The 23,066-nt window shown below is 32.5% G+C and overlaps 2 protein-coding genes across 5 annotated transcripts in view; one reads left to right on the top strand and one right to left on the bottom strand.

The window, feature by feature from the left end:
- LOC150077824 (esterase OVCA2) overlaps positions 1–9,570 on the top strand; it is a 32,951-nt gene extending 23,381 nt beyond the window's left edge. For 2 of the 4 annotated variants that reach the window (XM_090384964.1, XM_090384963.1), the window contains exons 7-10: positions 477–555; positions 769–909; positions 6,935–7,089; positions 9,456–9,569. In XM_090384964.1, the coding sequence (XP_090241090.1) occupies positions 477–555; positions 769–909; positions 6,935–7,089; positions 9,456–9,503 (423 nt within the window). In that variant the 3' untranslated portion in view covers positions 9,504–9,569. Of the gene's footprint in view, positions 1–476; positions 556–768; positions 910–6,934; positions 7,195–9,455 lie in introns of those variants that run through there. The other 2 variants (XM_090384965.1, XM_090384966.1) reach the window with 2 other exon arrangements.
- A 12,755-nt stretch (positions 9,571–22,325) lies between these two features.
- Positions 22,326–23,066, bottom strand: part of LOC150077823 (transcription factor E2F3-like) — a 72,124-nt gene continuing 71,383 nt past the window's right edge. The window contains exons 7-8 of the mRNA XM_090384373.1: positions 22,815–22,950; positions 22,326–22,537 (exon numbers count right to left, since the gene is read on the bottom strand). Of these exons, the coding sequence (XP_090240499.1) occupies positions 22,326–22,537; positions 22,815–22,950 (348 nt within the window). The remainder of the gene's footprint in view (positions 22,538–22,814; positions 22,951–23,066) is intronic.

Genomic DNA, 23,066 nt, shown 5'->3' with positions numbered 1-23,066 from the left:
AGGTGCAGAGCCAGAGCACCCTCTTAACAGTTTTAAATCTCATATTAGTTTTTAATAAAATTTTGTTGTATTGCACTGGGTTCACTTTCAATTAGATATATCCATATAATAACTAGGTAAAGTAATACAGGTTATCATATAGCAGTCATAATTAATAACATCAAGTTAATTTTGTGTGAAATCAATTCTAAATTTCAAATATCAGAGAAATGGCAGAAACCTGACTATTTCAAACACTGTGATCTAATTTCTACTTTTTTAACTATGATCTAATTAAAATAATTAAAAACAACCTTTTATAATTACTTTTCTTAGAATAAAATGTTTAAAATACAATACAGAAAACTGTAAGAATTTAAATGTTATACATATGAAAAAAATTTTCAGTTAAAGTGAACCTCTGTTGCTTTCTATTTGTTTAGTCTTATGCTTCATTTAGACGATAATAACTTTGTCTTTTACACTTTTATCATTAGGGTCCATTTGATGGTGTACTTGGATTTAGTCAAGGAGCAGCAATGGTAGCACTTCTTTGTGGCATGAAAGAATCTAATGGTAAAAAGCATGCTTTTCTATGGACAGAATAAATAAAAATTTGATTTGATCCTTTTTTTTTTAAATTTTTTATAGTGCTTGATATTGAAGTAAATCATCTTTTCTAAAGCTGATTTCTGTATAGTATCTAATTAATAAACTGGTTTGTTTGTTTTTTTCTATTTTATGTAAGAATCATTTTTGTTCACTATTTTTTTTTTTTTTTTTTTTAAGAGTTCACCTATTCCTTTAATTTTGTAATACTGATTGCTGGTTTCAAGAGCCTATCTACCTGCCACGAACAGTTCTATGTCAGACCTATAACAGTATGCAGTCTCCACGTGATAGGAGACACTGATAAAGTAATTCCAAAAGGTAAATAAATTTAGTTCTCATTTATTGTAGTTTAAATTATTAAAAACAAAATTATTTTAAAGTGACTTCCAAAATAAGAATCAAACAGTAATGACTTTTTCATGCTTGAGATCTATTAACCACACTCAACTGCACTTCAATATGTCTTTAGAAAATAAAATAAAAACATATCTAGTCAAATTACATGGCTGCATTGAGAACTGCATTTATGATTTAAAACAAACAAACAAAGTAGTTGTTTGGTTGTTTCTGTGGTAGAGCAACTAAGGCAAACACATCAATGTACAGGCAACCCTTGGTTTACGAACATTCGCTATAACGAACGTCACAATTCATTCAAAATTTCTTAAAGTCACCAATAGATAGAGTTCCTTATAAAACAAAATTCCAAACATACAGGGCGTCTCAAAAATATTGGTACAAACGTTTAGGGGAGGTAGGTAACATCTAAAGGAATGTGAATCGCATAGGAAATGTCACCGTAAGTCGGTAGACGGCGCTGTTCATCAGTTCGCGAGAGGGAAAAATTTCTGGTTTACTCATTCAAGCAGTAGTCGCTGCACAAAGATCATGCATCGATATACGAACTGTGAGCTGGCAGACATGCACCTAGTGTATGGATTAGCAGAGGGCAATGGACGAGCCGCTCAACGAATTTATGGAGAATGCTTCCCAGACAGACATGTACCGGACCATTGTTTGCACGTTACATCAAAATTTGTGCGATTATGGGTCATTTAGAGCTAACAGGAGTAGTGCAGGCAGACCATGTTTGACGCGAACTCCCGCTATGGAAGAAAGTGTGTTGAATGCCGTCCAGAATAATCCTACTACCAGCACACATACCATTGCCTCTGCCTTAGAAGTATCTCATTGCAGTGTACAGCGTGTCTGGCACGACGATTCCTTACACCCCTTTCATCTCCAAAGGTGTCAGTTACTGCTCCCCCAAGATCATCCTGCATGTGTGGCTTGTGTGCAGTGTTCAAGACTTGAATTTTCCAGCCTATGTTTTGGTCATGGATGAGGCTTATTTCACTCAGGAAGGCTTATTCAATCAGCACAATGCTCATGTGTGGGCTCATGACAACCCACATGGTATGCGCACCCATGCGGCACAACATCGCATCGCAATAAATGTGTGAGCAGGTATGGTCGGTGACTGCTTAGTCGGCCCATACCTGTTACCATCCCACATGAACTCTGCTAAATATCGGATCTTTCTTGAACAAGTTCTACCAGGGTTACTTGATGATGTTCCAGCAAATGTGAGATGCAGTATTTGGTTTGAACATGACAGGGTTCCTGCCCATTATGGAAGGTGTGTTCGTGACCATTTGAACAGGCGTTTTGGGCGTCGATGGATTGGCCGTGGTGGACCCGTTGCCTGGCTCCCATGCTCACCTGATTTATCGAGTCTTGATTTCTTTATGTGGGGGGGTCCTCAAATCTATCGTGTGTGAATCGCCTGTGGAGACAGAAATGGATCTCGTGGTGAGACTCGTCTGTATTGCTGCTACTGTCAAAGAAACTCCAGGTGTGTTCGACCGTGTCTGCCAATCCATGCTGCGTTGGTGTCAATCATGCATTGCGTCTCATGGTGGAACCTTCGAGCATCTGTTGTAACATCATGAAATGCATCCATCTCGTATTCCATTGTTAATATTATGTCAAATAAATGTTTGCCACTAATTACTGTCTACATATCATAAAAGCTCAGGAATGCAAGATACACATAATGAACAAAACGCATAACAAACGTCTTGGAACAGAACTCATTCATAAACTGAGAGTTGCCTGTATTTAATCTGTAAACATTGTGTATTCTATGGTCAGTTTTCCTGTCTTGCTGTATTAAATATTTCAGTTTTTAAGGGAAAGGTGGGGGGATAACCATGCAACCTTTGCCAAAGATTGACTAACTCTGCTGTGGTGTTGATTTTCATATGAACAGTCCTAAACATTTATTAAAAATCAGACCTGCCTTCATAAACAAGTTGAAATTGGATAACTTCAAAAGTTCATTGAAATTAAAAAACAGATAAGAACAGCACATGAATATGCCACAAAGTATAATTCTGCTTACTAAGATGACTGAATGAATGCAAGTAACTTATAAAAATATGGTCTTTGCAAGAAAAGTATGTTTGCAAGTGTATGTATCCAAACAGCAACCCACAGCAAATTTTACAGGGGTGGTGACTGAGAGTCACATCCAGGTTCATATTTACTGGGGTGCAATGGCACAGTCATTACAGAGTCATCGGAAAAATGCACTTACTGTTAGTCCAAGGGCCCCTTGTGCCTCTGCTACTACTTTCAAAGAAATTCCAGGTGTGTTCGACCGTGTCCGCCGATCCATTTTTATAGCTTCTAAAAATATGTACCCAAGGGCCACAAAATACCTAAAATCCAGCATTGGTCACATCTAGCCAGCAGCCTTATTTTTAGGGCTTCTAAAAATATGTGCACCAGAGCGACAAAATATCATAAATCTAGCATTGGTCACATCAAGCAGCAGGTTTAAATTTTCAATGCATGATATGATTAAAAGGACAAAGCAAATGAAAGTGAGATAAGATGTGTAATGGAACACTACATTAATACAATTATCTTACTGTGCCACAGGTTTTATTTATATCTTTTACTTTGTCATCTGAAATAAACCTACAACCCTTCAGCTTCTGTTCAAGTTGTCCAAACACTCACAGACGTCACAGAGCAACAACAGTTTTACGCCTTTTCACAGTATGGTTGTGTTCATTTGCACTGTATGGTACATGCAATTATGTGGGGGTGGGGAATCACCTCGCTTGTTCAGATCTCTGCACTTTTTTTTTTTTTTTTTTTTTGTCTTTTGCAAACAGCTCTTGGTATCTTACAGCAATTCATAAATTCTCCAGAAGTGGTTATGTCCTGTATTAAAAAAAAATAAATAAATAAGGGTAGTAAGGCTTTTCATATCAGTGCAAATTTTATTTTGTTTATTGGTGGAGTTTCCACTGATGACTTTGATTTGTAATGGTGATGCTGTCATTTGTAACCCTGCTAAGCAAATGTATCCGTACCAAACCCTGATGTGTCACTTTATTCTTTGGACATACATTTTGGAATTTGCTGATGTAGAGCAACTGATAATGAAAATATTTGTGTTTACCAGTTCTTGAGCTTTAGTGGGCGCTTATTCTCCAGGAATACTTTTATGTTATTTGATACTGCTGTTTATGAATTGAAATGCCCTTCATCTTTCTTTTACCAATATATATTTATGAATATTGGTGCAGTATATGCATTAGTCTATGAGAATTAAGCTTGAGCAATTATTGTGCTTGCCTGCATAATTCTGGCCAAGTTCATTCACACATAAGCTCAGCTCATTTTCATTAGATTAGCCTTGAGCCTTGTATTGAGTTATATTAAATATACTTTTTTACAGCTACAAAAAAATATTTCCTTGTGACATTTTTAGACAAAATTGTTTCTGCAAAAATAAGCAAAAAAAATTTTTTTTGAAATTTGTGTGAACATTGCAAATGCATATTTTAATGAGTTTAACAATTCTCCATGACAGCATAGTGGATTTACTGCTTACCATTCGGAAAAGTTTAGATTCAGATCCAATTAGAATTTTTACTGTTAGTTATATAATATTAGTAGTGACAAATGATGCAAGGAAGCAAGCTTATACAACATAATCAACAAAAAAAAAACCTGCCCACCTCATCTGTCCATCCTATCTACTAATTAATGCTGCATAAGTTTGCTTTCTTGCATTTTATGCCTTTGCTAATGCTAATTTTTCTAATCCTCCTTTAAATTTATTCAAACTACCCACTTCTACAGCAACACCCAATTTGCTCCAACAATCATTCAATTTCTTTCTGGATGAAAGTGGATTTTCACACGTCTATCCTGCAACCATCCTTTTTGGTTTATTTAATCCATTTAAAGCCTTAAAACATTTCCACTTCTCACAGGTGTCTAATTTCCAAATGCTGCAATTTGCAGAGCTGATATCTTTCTTGATAAGAGTACTCTTTTGTACTCCAGACTAATCTTGTTACTCTTCTGGGTATCCAACAAATCCACATCCTTCCTAAAATGAGACTTCCAAACCTGTATGTAGTAATCAAAATGCAGCCTATTTCCTTATACAATAGGATAATCACTTCCTTGTCCTCCCTGCTGGCAAAATTCCTACATATCATTGGCAGAAACCCACGAATTGCCCTATCATTCTGTTTTCACTGTTCTGAGAATTTCGTGTTCATATATAATTACCTGTTTGTCGCATTCATTCTATACCATATTGGGTATAGACCCAATTGGTGGGATTACTGCCAAACCTCAACTGTCAATTAGCCCATCTGCACAATTTTTTTAGGTTTTGTTGCAGCACTACATTGATTCCTGTGATTAACCACTCTGCCAATCTTTGTATAATCTGCAAACACAGAGAATAAGTTGGATATGCCATCACTAATATTGTTAATAAATACTGAAAACAGTAAGTGTAAAGAAATACACATTTCTTAGCTAAATATCTCTGTAACAGTTGATCTTAAACATTTGAAATTTTTCAGAAGTTAGAAGAAATGTGGGCTTTTGACTGCTATGGGTATAACAACAAGGCCTTCTCAAAAAATATCAGGACTCTTAAAATATAGAGACAATAAGCATATTTATAGAGTAAGCAACTCAATCCTCTTCAAAATAGCATTAGCAAGGGCACATGATGCAAGAAAGCAAGCTTATATAGCATCCAGCCAAAAAAAAAAAAACCATTTCACCCATCCCCTCGCTTCAAATATTTGTCCAGTTCTGCCTTGAATCTATTTAAGCCATCAACTTCTACAGTGACAGATGGAAGTTTGTTCCAGCAATAAACCACCCGCTGGCTAAAGGCAAACTTCTGCAATCTATCCTACAACCGTCTTTCAATGTGAATTTATGCCTTCTCGGGCGATTATTCTGAGCAAGAGGAAGAATCCCATCCGCATTGAGCATGCTCAAACCATTCAAGGCTTTATACACCTCAATCAGATCACCTCACAGGTCTAGTCTCTAGACACTATAATTGGCAAAACTTAAGCCTTTCTTCATTAGAGCAACCCTTTGTTCTGTTCACTAATCTTGTTGCCCTTCTCTGTACCCGTTCCAACAGCTCTACATTCTTCTTAAAATGAGGCCTCCAAACCTGTATACAGTACTCAAGGTGTGGCCTGACCATTGCCTTATACAAGGGAATAAGTGTTCCTTATAATAGTATCCTTCTGAGGTGATGCATTTATTCCAGTGATTTTCACACTTTCAGAAAGTTGATTTGAAAATAGTTGAAAGCTGAGCTTTTGTATTTTAATCAAACTGACATCCTTTAAGTCAGTTTGATTACATACTAACAGTAACTCAGTCTAGGAAAAAAAAAAAAAAGTCACAGAAAGCCATTTCTGGTGATTGCAAGACTATTTCTTATTTCCTCCTTTAAATCTCAAAATTTTGTAATCTGTATGTGAGAAGATAATGAAAAATCTGATGCTGTAAATTGAATTTGTGTGTTGCAAATTAAAAAAAAAGGTTAGAAGCCTTTGGCTACACCTATGACAGTCACTTTTTTGTTTAGAAAAATCTTTATTGCAACATCATAATATATAGTATGGTATGTTTAGCACATATTTTTATTTCCATAATAGTTACCATTTAAACACTTACTCCAGTCCTAGGGTAATGTATGTTGCCACAAAAGAACAGCTGATCTTTAACTGTTGTCCTAGTTCAGTTGCAGAAAGTATAAATGGAAATTTATTTTCTTCAAATATGCTAGACCAGAGGGTTCTCAAACTGTGGGTAACAATTTTTTTAAACTTTGCCTGTGGTTTAATTTTATAAAATTGTAAGGTTCTATCATTGTTTTATTTGATATATAAATTAAAAGTTTAATTATTAAAGGTAAATGGTACATTTTATTTCTTTCCCAACTCTAACTCAAATGAAACCATTAATTTTTTTTCCCCTTATTTTATTTTAGAAATGAGTGAAGCTCTTGTGGAGTACTTTGTGCATCCAAAAATTGTGAATCACCCTGGGGGCCATTATATTCCAACAAGTAGTGAATACAAAATCCATTATTTTGATTTTATCAAAGAAATATTTTCAAGAATTCACCACAGTTACTCTGATAATGTAAGAAAATAAACATTCTATAGAATGTTCTGGATAAATTAAGATGTCTGGCTGTCTTATATGGTGCAAACTAGCTTTGTATATATTTCTGAGGTATTTAAATTAATATTATGGAAAATAAAGAGCATTAAAATGAGAAGATTTAAGAATTTAATATTAAATTCTTATATCTGAATTATGCAAAATTTTTATATGAATTACTATTGTTTTATGATATTGTATTTATTATACCAAAACTGCAAAACTGGCAGATGTAAATTGATAGTTTATTCAAGACAAGATAAGTAAATATGCTGGTCTTTACCTTGTAAATTGACTACGGTTAACACAACATTTACCACAATGTGCTTAAATTATGCACATGTAAAATAACAACCTGTCAGTTGGTCATGAACTACCTACTGACAACAATAAAAAATGGGTGGGAATATAGAAATAAAGTCACATGATTATACATATAATAAATACAAATTTTTAATAATGTACAAAAATTTGCGATCACACATACCAAAGAAACTTAAAAACAAAACATGCTTTATACATACATGTAAAACTAAGCTGACCATATGTTGTTTTACACCAAGATGTGTGCAAAAAATACCGGGGTGTAATCAAACCAACCAACACAAACATGATTTCTTAATAATATATAGTTGCAAGGGAATATTTAATAAACAAGGCTTGTCTTTTTCTTTATCACAATTGAGGCTTCTGTGGCAATTAGACATTTCAAGTAAAATTTTTGCAGAAATTTAACTTTAGATTATTATGACCATATTACTCATTATCTGTTTAGAAACCATCTAAGCAGATAAGTTACAGACTAAATATTCTTATCAAAAAAACAATATAATACATATTACCTTTAAATCCAAATATCTGAATTATGATTCATAGTCTGGAAAATTCTGTGCACATAAGAGTAAAATAAGATATAACTGCATGCAGCTTTTTCTCTTTTCTGAACAGCACTGCCATAGTAAACTATTATCTGGAATGTCATCCAGACTATGAATCAGTTGGTGGAAATCACTCTTTCTCTCATCGGTATAGGTGTTTTAAGTCTAAAAAGAATGTGAGCTAGCACTGATAGAATTCATCTACGGTCTGGACACAGCAAAAGTTTAAGGGCCTCATAACTGGGATTACTTACAAAAGTTCTTAAGTTTTATTTATAAAAGATTTTATTAAATTTAAATTAAATGTATATAATTTTTATTATTCAAACAAAAAAAAAATTTAAGTTAGCAATTCACCTTTATTGAATTTGATGCTTATTACAGGATTGGCACCGAATTCTTTGAATAAGTAAAACAGGAATTTAAATTTTAAAATAGTATAAACATTTTAACAAATCAAAAGGCTAAACTGCCCTTTGGTGAAAAAAAAGAAGGGGAGGGATAATAAATGGGAATGTCTCTGCTTTTATCTAAAAAAAAGGGGGCCAGGGGGGTGAACCTGTTGCAATTTTAAAGATACTTCAAGTTCATCCTTAAGTTAAATCTAAATATGTATAATTTTAACCTAAATTTATTTGTTTGCTGTATCTATTCTCTGTCTGCAGTTGGTAGACAGAGGATGAATGGCAGTTTAATTGTCAGTCCTGCTCCTTGGTTGTCACGAGTACTGTAGTTAAAAAAAAAAAAAAACCCACCCTTCTGATCTCTGAAAACCAGTAGAGCTCACAAAAAAAAACACGTTAACTACTGAACCAGAGCTTTTTGCCTAGATATGGACTGTAATTTTTCATATAAAGTTCAGAGTTTTGTTTCTCCTAGATTGCTTTTGAAGATTTTACTATTTTATATTAAAAATTGTATAGTACAGTGAAATGTGGATATAATAAATATTTAGGCTAGTACTTTATTAATATTCTCAAATGTTAAGATTATAGCATTTTTATTGTAGAAGGACTGACAGGCCTAATATATTAAACTATACCTTTGCAACTACACTATTAAAAATATTCATTACAAAGATGCACACTACAAGCAAATGAAAATGCTACAATAGTTTATGAAACTAACTTGTATGCTGTACCAGAATACAAGCTTATTTTAACTCAAAATATTTAAATTGTTTTCTCAGTGAGTATGTTGTAAATTATTCATAATATTGTTATGACATCATTAAAGACAATAACAATTATAGCAATATACATTGCATATAAAGTCTTATAATATTCAGTGAATAAAATAAACATGTGAACAGTTAAAAAGAGAATGTGCTCTTTATGGCACAAAACTTGCACAAATATACATACATTATATAAAAATAGGTTGTATCATTGCCCATTCTAGCATAAGAATCCTAAAACGTAGTTAAATTTCTGAAACTTAATCATTTTTTTTTTTTTTTTTTCACAGCAATTAGATGTAAATATCCATCATCTGAAGGCACAAGTGACAGCTTAGATTTCCTGCTTTTGTTCATGTAGACAACACCGATCCACATATGGTAGGAAATAATATTACTGAAACATTTTTTATGTATACAACATACATAATTTTATATTATACGTATACATATAAAGTACAAGCTAGCTCTACTGGCAATCTTTGCATTTATTGGGGGAGGGGGGGGCAAGAATTATTATAGTTATTTTGCCTACACAATACCAAAATGATTTTTACTGTAAATAAATGAAAATGTACAATTATAAATTTTTAGTATATTATTGTAACACTTTTTTTTTTTTTTTTTTTTAAAGCTTAAATACTCAATTTGTTATGCTCACTATGATATAGACACTTTACCTAAAATGCCTAATGCAAACACACTAAAATATGCACATGCCTCCTAAAAACATAAATTCTAAATTAATGCAACAGTCTTGATGAGATGTGGTGGTTCCAAATTGGCAAACAGCAAAATCTACAGACTATGTACAGAAATTGTCAACAAAACTGTTTTGCAATAATTATCACTTAGATCAGTAATAATAATAATAATGTTTAAAAAAAAAAAAACATACTATACATACAAGTAATAAATACATTCCATTAATGTGAAAGAAAAATGGTTTAACATGCAAATTGAAAATATCCTATATTAGAACAAAATTCCCTTGGGTGTACATGCATTAAGTGAAGAAAAAAAAAACAGTTTAAGAAGTTTGCTGGAATGCCGAAGAAAATTTAAATCATTCATATAACAAAATGAAATATTGCATTTAGAAAGGGAAACAACTTTTCTTAGAGGTTTGTTTTTTATGATCAATAATAAAAATAATTTGATCAATGTTAATACTGTTCATGGTTTGACCCCTTCTAAGAAAAATAAAAAAAAAAAAACACTATTTTCTCAAAACAACCTTTTGCATTCACATAGATTAAAATACCACAGTTTATCATAAGCTATATTGGTATTTATTTTGTAGCTAAAATAGACTTTAAAGTAAAGAAACACGTTAACTATTTGATAAACTCTGCAGTTACAAACTCTACACAAGGTGTTTTGTTTTTCCTTCGAGATCAATTACTGGGTAGGCGCTAACATCCAAGATAGTAAGCTTAATCCAATAAGAATAATTAAATTCTAATGTCTTGAAATCGGTTCATCCCAAAACTCTTCAGAGCCTAACTTACCACTATATTACACATTGCTGCTGCATTTGGGTTGAGCAAACAGGACAGTTTAAAGGCTTATCAAAAATAATCATAAGAATGGTAACCAAAGCATGCATATAAAGGAGCATTTCTCAAGTAATGTATCACTTTGCAACCTGTGATGCTTACAACAATCCAATTTATTATAGACAGCGACAAGTGGTTATAAGGTTTACTATGAAATTATTGCACATTTAGGGAATATAAATTTTAACCCTAAAAATTTATAGAAAAAGAAAAATGTAAGTGTGGAGATGGTAATAATAAATGTCTTCTATCTGGGTCATCATATAAGCAGTGGTATATATTATAATAAAGGAAAATTATGATTTACATATACTCAGCAAAACGTTTGCCTAAAATTATTGGTTGAAACAAGTACTAGTGATCATATTTCCTACAACACAAACTTCTTTGTAAAGTTGATTTCTAATGTAGAGAAAATAAATAATTTTACCATATCAAATGATCAGAAAAATCAAAACAATATTTCCAATATATTTTTTTAATTAGGTGGTATATTAAGTTAGTCTTTGTCATAGAAAAATTAAACCTAACGAATTTCTCATTATCATCCAAATTTGTTATACCCAGCTGATGTAAAGTGCTGAATTTACATCAACTGGGTAAACTGATAGCGTAAAATCAGTCCTGAATTATCAGACTTCCATTCATATCAATTAGTTAATATATATATATATATATATATAGGGTGTCTCTAAAATATTGGTACAAACGTTTAGGGGAGGTAGATAACATCTAAAGGAATGTGAATTGCATAGGAACCCATAACCGGAAACATCACAGGAAAGTAGTAGCAGAAGCACAATTACACAAGACAGTAATTAGTGGCAAACATTTATTTGACATAATATTAACAATGGAGTATGAGATTGATGCATTTCATAATGTTACAACAGATGCTCGAAGGTTCCACCATGAGATGCGATGCATGCGTGACACCGACACAGCATGGATTGGTGGACACGGTCAAACACACCTGGAGTTTCTTTGACAATAGCAGCAGTGCAGACGAGTCTCGCCATGAGATCCATTTCCGTCTCCACAGGCGATTCATACACGATAGATTTGAGGGGTCCCCTACAGAAAGAAATCAAGGCTCGATAAATCAGGTGAGCGTGGGGCCAGGCAACGACGCCCAAAATGCCTGTTCAAATGGTCACAAACACACCTTCCATAACGGGCAGGCACCCCATCATGTTAAACCAAATGTTGTGTCTCACATTTGCTGGAACATCAATAAGTAACTCTGGTAGAACTTGTTCAAGAAAGATCTGATATTTAGTGGAGTTCATGCGGGATGGTAACAGGTATGGGCCGCCTAAGCAGTCACTGACCATACCTGCCCACACATTTATTGCGAAGCGATGTTGTGCCGCATGGGGCCGCACACTGTGTGGGTTGTCTTGAGCCCACACCTGAGCATTGTGCTGATTGAATAAGTCTTCTCGAATGAAATAAGCCTCATCCGTGAACAAAACATAGGCTGGAAAATTCAAGTCTTGAACACTTTCTTGGAGAAACCACTGCGCAAAAGCCACACGTGCAGGATGATCTTGGGAGAGCAGTAACTGAACCCTTTGGGGATGAAAGGGGTTATAAGGAATTGTCGTGCCAGACACGCTGTACACTGCGAGACATTCCTAAGGCAGAGGCAATGGCACATTGCCTGTGCCTTAGGAGTAATAATCCTACTACCAGTGTCTGCTGGTAGTAGTATCATTCTGGATGGCATTCAACACACTTTCTTCCGTGGCGGGAGTTCGCGTCGAACGTGGTCTGCCCGCAATACTCCTGTTACCTCTAAATGACCCATAATCGCACAAATTTTGATGCACACATGCAAACAAACGGTGGTCCGGTACATATCTGTCTGGAAAGCGTTCTCCATAAATTCGTAGAGCAGCTCGTCCACTGTCCCCTGCTAATCCATACACTAGGTGCATGTCTGCCAGCTCACAGTTCGTATATTGATGCATGCTCTTCGTGTGGCGACTGCTGATTGAATGAGTAAACCAGAAATTTTACCTCTGATGAACAGTGCCGTGTGCCGACTTACGGTGACATTTCCCGTTATGGGTTCCTAAGCGATTCACATTCCTTTAGATGTTACCTACCTCCCCTAAACGTGTGTACCAATATTTTTGAGAGACCCTGTATATATAAAATGATGCATTTTCATACAGTTTGTCAATCGAATAAATAACCCATAAAATTGCCAAAAAAAAAAGAAAAAGAAAAAAGAATTTCAAATATTTGCAAAAGTTGAAGTTTAAAATATTAAAACTACTGTGTGAGCCATTTCTTTTGAAATGGGATTTTTATGAACTAACTGTTGTCCAGTTAGTGCAGCTACAAGTAAAGATGCTGCAAGTAAATGCTGTGTGCATGTGACTGTGGCACTGAAAATTCCAGCTGCCCCTAATAATTTGAAAGAGGTGGAAATGTTCAGGTTAGAATCCCATCACCAATACAAGGATATTATCAGCTTTTTTTTTTTTTCCAGTCCTTTGGCTGAGGTAGTCAGCCTCAGGCAAGATAGCAAGGTTTTTCCTACAAGAAATGTTTTTCATCCAACAAAACAGGCAAACCAGCCAGAAAACACATGCCATTCATAAAGATAATATGCATAGGGTAAATGAGGTTATGCTTGAGTGGCCCTAATATAACAATATTTTTCTTTTTTTGTGCCCTTAATAATTTAACATATATTAAATGATAAATTTTTAAACCCTTCTGGCCATTTAGCAATAAATGGAAAATTACTGAACTTGAAGATCTGAATAATAAATAAAAAAACATGTTATTCTCCCAAAGATAAGAACAATCTGATGATAAATAGGAAAAAAACATAACATGTCATAAAATAAAAATCATAAGCCCATAATGGAATAAAACAAAAATAATACCTAAAAATTATTTTTAGGTATTATTTTTACCTACTTACTTTTACTCTTATTATTTTTACCTACTTATTAATGCTAATGTGGCTGGAAGAAGAAAGCTCCAGTTTTGTTTTTGGCTTTTCATTCTTGAGTGAGTGACATCTGTTCCTCTGTTTCAATAGATAATCGAGTCAATGAAAGAAGGCATACAAGTCTTTCTTTTAAATGTAACAGGAGATCAGTTCTTTTGACATTTGTAATACTATATTTATGGATTTTTTAACTTCTTCTGAACAATCAAACCAGTAAATAAAACAAACTGCCTTAGCCACTATATTCATATTTATTAGATCCTTTAAGTAAAATGGGAATTAGTTCTCCGATAGTAGAGATCCATTAATAAAACAAGAGTAAAGGAATAAACTAAACTATGTATGTATATTAAAATAAAAAACTACAGAATCAAAACAGAACAAATGAAACTAATGCAGCTAGAAGAAAGTTCCAACATGTTTTTGGTTTTTCAATGAATATGTCCATATAAATAATGAACTTTTTTCCCCCCATCTGCTTCAACATCCATTTACTGTTCAACTCTGACTGCTCACTGAAGGTAATGGTAGACGGCTCCCTGTCTTCTAACTTCTCCACTAATGCTGGTGTCCCCTAAGGTTCAGTTATTTTCATCTTGTATATTAATGACCTTCTTCCATTAACCGGAAATCATATCCATAGTTTTGCTGTTGATAGCACATTGCATTCCACTTTCCATTTTGAGAAGCCTTGCCCTGCTCAATCAGCTTCAATTTCTCGAATATCTGCTACCAATTCCTTAAATGCCGATCTCCAGGTAATTCTCCAGTGGGGCAAAGACAACTTAGTTGATTTCAATCCTTCTAAAACTCAGTATTGTCTTATATCTCGCAAAAAGGATTCTTCTGCTCCTATACTTATCTTTGGTGATACTCCAATTTCTAGGCAAGATGATGTATCTCTTTTGGGGATTACCCTGACTTCTAATCTCTCTTGGCACAAGCACATTACAAATATTGCTTCCTCTGCATCCAAAAAAACTTGGTTTTCTCTTTCGCTCTCAGCATTACTTTTCTTCCAAACAGCTGTTCACTCTGTACAGATTGCAAATCCACCCTACCATGGAATATTGTTCCCACATCTGGGGCGGTGCCCCCAAAATCTTTCTTAGGCTTCTAGATTCCATTCAGAAGAGGACAATTAGGTTAATTAATGACTCATCTCTAACAGAGTCTCTCCACTCTGTCTCATAGATGTTCTGTTTCTGCTGCATGCCTTTTCTACAGATACTTCCATGGACACTGTTCTGAATTGGCTTCTATAATTCCTGCTCTTTCAAAACAGTCCAAACATGTGCCACCACCAGCCAACACCCATTTACTGTCCAACTTCCAACTCACAGAACCAACTTTTCATCTTCCTCGTTTATTTATTCCACTGTCGTTTTCTGGAGCAACCTTCCTTCGTATGTATTTCCTGACAATTATAGTTTACAGCAGTTCAAGTCTAATGTCAGCAAATATCTTCTTTTGTCTTCTCAACCTCGAACCCATGCACAGTACTAAGTACTATAGGTTCTAATACCTCTCATGTTTGGGGTTTCATAAAAAAAAAATTCCTTGTATAAAAGTATACAAGTGCATAACAGTAATTTCTTGCAAACAAAATACTTGATGTCATTTCGGCAATATGCTCACATGGCAAAAAAAAGCATTTAACCTTAATTTAATAATTTTGTGACAATACATTTTTCTTTTTCATTTCTTTGACTACTTTTAAACAAGACCTCTGTGGTCATGGAGTATAAACAGAACACTTAGCCTTTAATAATACTAACACAAAAAGATGAGAAAACTCTTCTACTCTTCATTATTACAAGAATGCTAAAATATCATTAGATTTTTTATTTTTTATTTCAAAGTTTAACTTTTATCACTGTTTTTCAGGGAATTGTCACCACAGATAACCTACTATTTGGTGAAGAGTCAACAAGGTCATGAAATGGGCATGTTTAATTTTTTAAATAATCAGCAGATTAAGCGTAAATTAAATGTGGTGTGCAATCAGTTAATGATATCTAAATTAAAAATACTCTTATATCACATATAAAATTGTTGCTGAATGCAACAAGAATAATTTATTCCTTTTGCATTCAAAAGCAGTATCATATGTGGTATGAGTATTTTAATTTAGATACCATTAGCAGTTAACCCTTTGGTGATGTTTTAAAAGTTGTGCCATACCAAAGCAACTTGTAGTTAAGGCAAAGTTTGTTCTAATTTGAGCAATAAGGGCATTGCATTAACTACAAAGATTAAATCCTGATAGTCAACAAAATGAGAAAATTCTACTTTTCATATTTTTAAATGGTACTCTTACACCTTCCTCATACTTCTAGTTTTAAACCACTAATCTATCAAAGATTATCCTGAAAAGGTAAACTTATATACACAACGTAATTATGAACTGATTCGATTTTTTTTAGTACAGAACGCGTGTTAAGTGTTAAAACACAAAATTCTGTTTGTTATTTCTATTATTAAATATCTTATAAAGATGTCATAGGAGAACTAACTTCATTAAATTCATATTCAGTGAATATGATATGCATAAGTCAAAGATTTAGTGATAGGTTTGGATATTACTGGTATGTTAGTTACTATGGCTATAATGCACCTAAGGATTATTATTGTTTATAAATGATTTATAATTAATTTACATTCCTGAGCCCATTGCCGTATTATCTGTTTAAATAAACACTGAGTGAAAGTAAAATTTTGTTCTTGTACATAGTGTTGTCCCATTTCCTAGAAGATGGATGTCCTCATTATAACTATCTCCTTTGACACAGATTTTATATGAAACAAGGCAAATGCATTTTTATTACACAATATCATATCTTTAATATTATCATATAAATGAAATTTTTAATATATACTACCCAAGAATTCAGTCAATTTGAACAATTGACTTTTGAATCAGAAAAGTATTTTCAAACGATAAGAACAGACTTGACACCCAACCTATTTCTTCTTATTCATGTATTTAAACAATGCTGTTTCTCTTCATGAGTTTTTTCCAGCCAGAAATATTTGTAGCAAACACAGATATTACACAGAAGCAAGTATCATGCATTGCATAAATTTTTCCTGTTTCTCATTCACATGTAAAAAGCAAACAATGGTTGCTCTTCATTTGTACTGCACTATCTTTATTTTTTTCTTTAACTGAGTAATTCCCTTTGCGGGTTTATTCTGAATATCACAATTGGGGACGGGAATCTTATTATACAGGACCTTTCCTAGATCCTTTTTCACCTGCATATACAGATTCAGTTCATTTTGTATAAGTTCCTGTGAATGGGGACCAGAAAAGGTTTTTTTACTTGTTTCTGCAGAGTGACATGCAGAATAAATCTAATTTGTGTTATCATGATATATATCTGTGTTAATTACAAGTATACCTGAATATTATTTGTTTCCTTATAATCTTTAGAAATTAGCTTACAGGTAAAGAATTCTGTAAGATGGCACAGAGTAAGTTGTCTAGGAATAATGCTAGTTTCTCTCATTATTTCAGTTATTATTATTGTCATCATCATCCTACAATACCAGTTAAGATTTATAATCAGATTTGTTAATGTTAACTAACTTGTCATCCCTGCTGAATTTTTGAATTATATTTAGTTTATTTTTAATGATTCTATACTTATAATTTCTTAATTACTATTTTCATCTTATTCTGAAATTAACAAGACAGGAAAAGAATATTTCATAGTAAATGTTACAACCATTTGAACGTATGTGAGCTACACAAGAAATTTAGTCATTATAGAGAGTAGTCATTTTTGGTAATGTTTAATTTCATCACGTCTATATTCAAAAATATTTAAACTTGTAAGATTTCTTATAATATTATATTTTTCCTTTTTTTATGTCAAGAGAGAAGTAGCTCATGATCTGGTTTTGAATTTTTTATAAAGCTCAGCATTCAAGAATAAATTACTGAATTTCTTATCTATAAATATTTATAAAACATCTTTGGTGGAATTGATTTTACTGCTGAAGGTGAACTTGCCTCAGTAAATTCCCAATCTCCATGAAACACCACAAAACCACTTCCACAAGGGAAGGGGGGGGGGGATCAGATCCATATTTTTGTGAAATGCTTTTATAACAATGTAAAATGAATGAGTGAACTTTCACATTTTGAATTTAATGCAGTAACTGACTGATGTGTCACTACCTTTAAGAAAAGCATTTCCAAGAATAAAATAGTATTAGAATAACCAAATAATGAACAGAAGCCAAGTTTTTACCACATAAAAAAAAAAAAAAAAATAATAATACTTTCCCTCTATCATGCTCAAGTACTCCCATCCATGTCCTCTTCTTCGACCTATTGAAATCTCAGTGAAGCCTAGGCCCAGCAAGTTGAAGCATATTTCATGATAAAAATTTCTAGATTATCCAAAGCACATCATGAAGATAAATTACATGCATGTTAGTAGCATACAACTGTTTTCAAGTTTTACTATTTGTCAATAAAATCACAGCAGAAATATAAAAATATACAAACAGGCAAAATTATTAATCTGATATTATAAATTTACAGAGGTGTCTATCACAAAGAACATATGCTGATTCTGGACAGAAATCAAAGACTGATACAAATTACCTAAACACCACAATAAATAATTTGTTATCCAGCAATACATTACAACACCTTTACAGAGCCTTGATCACTTACAGACTGGATTACAGCCTGAAAGATGTACATATAATTCCCAAAAGAGAGCTGTGATGTGTAAAATATGACATGTCATATGAAGAAAGACTTCGAATATGTGGGTTGCACAGTTTGGAAACTAGGCACCTTAGAAGAGACTTGATTGAGGTGTTTCAAGTTCTGAGAGGCAAAAGTAAAATGAATGAGGGTGAAATTTTCATGGTTATAAATGATTCTAGAACTAGGGGCCATAAATTCAAGTTACGGGGTTGAGATGTTTAGATTGGATTGCAGGAAGTCTTATTTTAGCCAGCAAGTTAAGTTAACTATATGGGTGGTTGAGGCTGACAGGAGGAGGGAAATGCATAGGTCGCATATTTCCTTTTCATTTATTATTTATTTGTTTTATTTAATTTTACTCTTTTTCTTTTTTTTTTTGCTGATAAGCCAAAAAGGCTTCCTTGCACCATATGGCTATTACTAATACTGAGTATGTTTTATAAGCTTTGATCCAGGTTTCAAGTGATTAAGGCTCCAAGAAAGGTATCATCACATATTTAAGAAATGACTTGTTCAGTCTTAATTAAAAAGAAATCAAAAAATTCCTAAAACTAAAATTACCTTAATTCTGAATATCGTAAGATTATCAGCAATAAGTATTCTTAATTATTCGCACACATAACTGCTTGCTCTTCCTGTTCAAGTAGTCACAAATTACCATATATGAAGTACATTTCCCTGTACTTTGTGGCAGTTCTTGAGACTAACCATCCTTTTTTGTAAACTTAAACATGAAATGGGTAAAGCATAACCAGTAATTACAAAAAAGGCATTTATTGCATTAAAAAATGCAATTATTTTGCACCTGCATTTCAAGTTATCCTAACAAGTCATATATACATATGCATTTTTGACATTTAAGCACTTTCTCCATAACTTTGTCATAATCTTAAAGTAGGAGTAAAAGAATACCGAAAATGATATTAAAAGTGAGTTTAAATAACTACTGTTAATTTCAATACTTATGTGTAAATAAGGTTAAGGTTTTTACACAGCATTTTACAATTTTTTTTTTTTTTTTTTTTTAATTTCTAAACTTAAAAATAAAAGGAAATATACAAGTTCCAATGAAGTTCTATTATTGAGTACTTCTAAATTAAAAGCAGGAAATAACTGATCGAGGAAAAGGTTACGGTACAATGAATCATTAAAACTCAAACTTCAAAGTACTGCTAAATTACTTTTTGAAAACTGGGTTTGCTATAAATTGGAACTAAAACTGAAGGCATATGAAAGGAATTTTTCAGTGACTGAAAAGTGAAGAATGTGAAACAAGTTTTTTTTCAAAATAAATGTGATGACCATGAAAACAAAATGGTACTTAAAAGAAATCTTTTAAAGAAAACTATTCTTATATGATTCAAATTTTCTATTTTTACAAATTTCACAATAGAACAGAACACAGTTAACTGCTTTCTGTTCTGCTACTGCATTAAAGCAGCTTAAATAACTTCTAATGGGATGGATTATATGATGCAGTTCTTTATAATAAGAGTTTAAGTATGAAATAGTTTTATGGCACTTTACAATAATTAAATGTATGAGTTCTGTTAATGGGCGATTGACTTCAGTTGTGCTACACTTCATCTTAAGAAGAGTTTAGAGAAAGAAGCTCTGCTTGATTATTCTCAAGCACTTTCCAGTTCTATCCTTTACTTATTTCAGCCAAACCTATTGCATTATGAAACTTCAAAAGATGGATTATATAATGTGGCAGTCTGATTCTTGGAGCATTATAAACAATATTTTAGTTTGGAATGAGTAAAGTTAAGCACTGGCAAGTACTTAATTAAGTGGTACCTCTTTTGCTTGATGGTGTGCTCAAAATGAGTTCAATATAAAGGTTTGACATAAGGGTTGTCTCTTCCTTTAGTGAATTTTAAAGTGTCATACATGCTGTTTTTAACTTGGGTTTTAGTGTACTTCATAATAAACTTATTAAATGTAATTGTTATTACTCATTATTAGTAATAAGAATTTCAACGAAAAAAAATGGCACATCTAGAATAAGACTTTATGGAAGCCATAATTCCTGAGAGATATAAATGCTTTAGTGAAACTATTAAAACATTAAAAATGCGACAGGTATAATTTTACCTTGCAACAGTGAAGAATAAAGCAAAACTGATTAATGAGTTTTGTGGATCACTAATCAATCTTGCATTATTCTCAGTGAGGTCTATGAGTCCCAGTTTCCTCATTTGGATTTCCATCTAATTTGTCCTCGGTTTATTATATTTAGTTTTCCCTGCATTAATTCCTGTTACTTATCCTATAAGTATCAAATAACTAAATAACTTATTTTATAACATTCACTAAATATTTAATCATATTTAACGCTGGTTCTATTGCTTGTAGCTGCTCGCTAAACCTCATATTTAGTCCTGTTGACCAAGGTGTTTGTTTTGATTCAATTCTTTATAATTATTCTAATGTTGCAGATTAAGACTGGAAAGAAGATCCAATACAAAAATAAAATTACTGAGATTTAATTATACTGCAAGCAAAATTATTTTCAAGTTTAATTAAAATAATTTTTGTAATTCACGAAAACAATTTGTAATAAAATTAATTTTGAAAAGCATGCATTTTTCTATAATTGCAATTTCCTGCATGATGTTTATTAATCAGGAGGTTAAAAAAAATACATGCAACTTATATTTCAATTACAATAAAATACCATGTGTGACTCTTAATGCTCAGTAAGATTTCACATACTGAATTTCTTTTAGGTTATAAAGCAAATAAGAGACATTTAGAAAGTAGGTTGGTGTCAGTCAACAACTTGGAAATTAAACTATTAATTTTTTTTTAACTGTGTCCATAATCATAAATGATTTTTCTGAGTTGAAAAATATACATGAATTAGGCTACTACTGATGTAGTCCAATTTTCTGAAACAGAAATAAAACCTTACTGCATTTTGCTAAATATTCACTATGGTAAAATGGATAGAGTTTTTAAAGCTATGGGATTTTACATATCAATATTTATATATTCTAATATAATTTTTGCTAAATATTGTCAACTATGGATATAATGAAGAATAAAGGAATATTAGAAATTGGATATGGAGGAGAAGTTAATTTTCAAAAATATTTTTACCTGAAAACAACAAATGAAAAAGAACACATTGGAATGTAGTATTAATAGATTTGTACTGAGCTTTCTCATAAAGGAGGTACAGTCTTAAGGGATAATATGGATAACAATACAAGGGCAAATATAAAAATTCTTATGGTTGAAGTAGGAAAAAATTAATCATTTGTTATTAAAAAACATGCCAGTTAAAAAACTAGGAACTTAATACAGTTTTAGCAAAACAGTATTAAATTATGCTAAAATATATTAACTTTATAAATATGTTAAAATTGCAATCAAAATAAATTCAGTGATATAAACACCAAAGAAATTGCATGTAAACCATTTTAAAAATATCCAAACCTGGTTTTTATACACAATTAAGCAAAAGTCAATGATGAAAGCAAACATCAGATAGGCTTATGCAATTAAATTGAAAATATGACAAATGAGTTAAGAATAAACTCAGTGCAATTCCTTTTTTTTTTTTTTTTTTTTTTTTTTCTTTTTTGTTTGAAGTAAATATTATATAACCCAATCTATAATCTATCCTCAATAGAATTCTCATAAAAGTAGTAACCTACCATGTGCATTAATGAAAAATAAACTTTGGTTCTGCTTTAACAGTACATGATGAACCTAACACTCCAAATATTTCAACTGTCATTTAGTTACAACAAACTCACATTTCATATCTTCCAAACAAGTCATCACAAGAAATGGATTTTTCACAGTAACTATTTTCTGAGGTATGCAACTTCTCTAGCATCATCAGTATATTTCAAGGCTAGGCAGAACTCAAACTAAAACATTATGTCTGTCATATGGATACACTATAATCATCAAATAAGTCTGATAGGCCTTCCCCATCAGCTAAAGAGAAACTGTAGTCATCTTCAGAGAGGGGTGGTTCTAATGAAACAAAAGGCAGAGTATCACTATGCTGATCTTCAGTTTGAAGGAGGAAGTGTTTGCCCATTGGTGCAAGATCATCATCTTCAGATATCAGGGCATGTTTCAGGGTGGGATCTCCTGCAAAAAAAACCTAATATAGTTCCAAAACAAATATAAAATTTCTTCTAATAACAGTTTACTCTATATGGCAATCTGTCATGACTTTAATGATTTGCCTTCCAAATATGGCTGCACCATGATACAATCAAGTACATATGAGCAAAACAATGTTTATCACAGAATACTAAAAGTTTTCTTTGAATGAATAAAATTAACAATACTATTGCCGATGTGCCTAAAAGTTGAATCTAAACACTTAAAATAGCAAATTCATAAACCTAGAGGGATAAAATACCTTTAAAACTATCATCTGAATCTGTATCCTCTACTTTGATGCTGGATCCAGCCGTAGAGCCATCTTCTTCTTCATCATCAGGACAAAGATATGCTTCTATTTCTCCTTGTTCACTTTTCAACCAGATTTGCAATTTCTATAAGATGGAAAAGATATCTCATTAAATTTTTAGCAAAAGCTTATTTCTCAGTACTCACCTTGTAAACCTTATAAAAGATATCTACAAAAAAAAAAAAAAAAAGAGTATTATTA

Source organism: Mastigoproctus giganteus, chromosome 11 (genome assembly GCF_048544385.1).
Source record: "Mastigoproctus giganteus isolate SK-2022 chromosome 11, ASM4854438v1, whole genome shotgun sequence".
NCBI classification, from domain to species: Eukaryota; Metazoa; Arthropoda; class Arachnida; order Uropygi; family Thelyphonidae; genus Mastigoproctus; species Mastigoproctus giganteus.
Note: the sequence above shows the minus strand (reverse complement) of the source record. Positions and strands in the feature narration are given on the sequence as shown.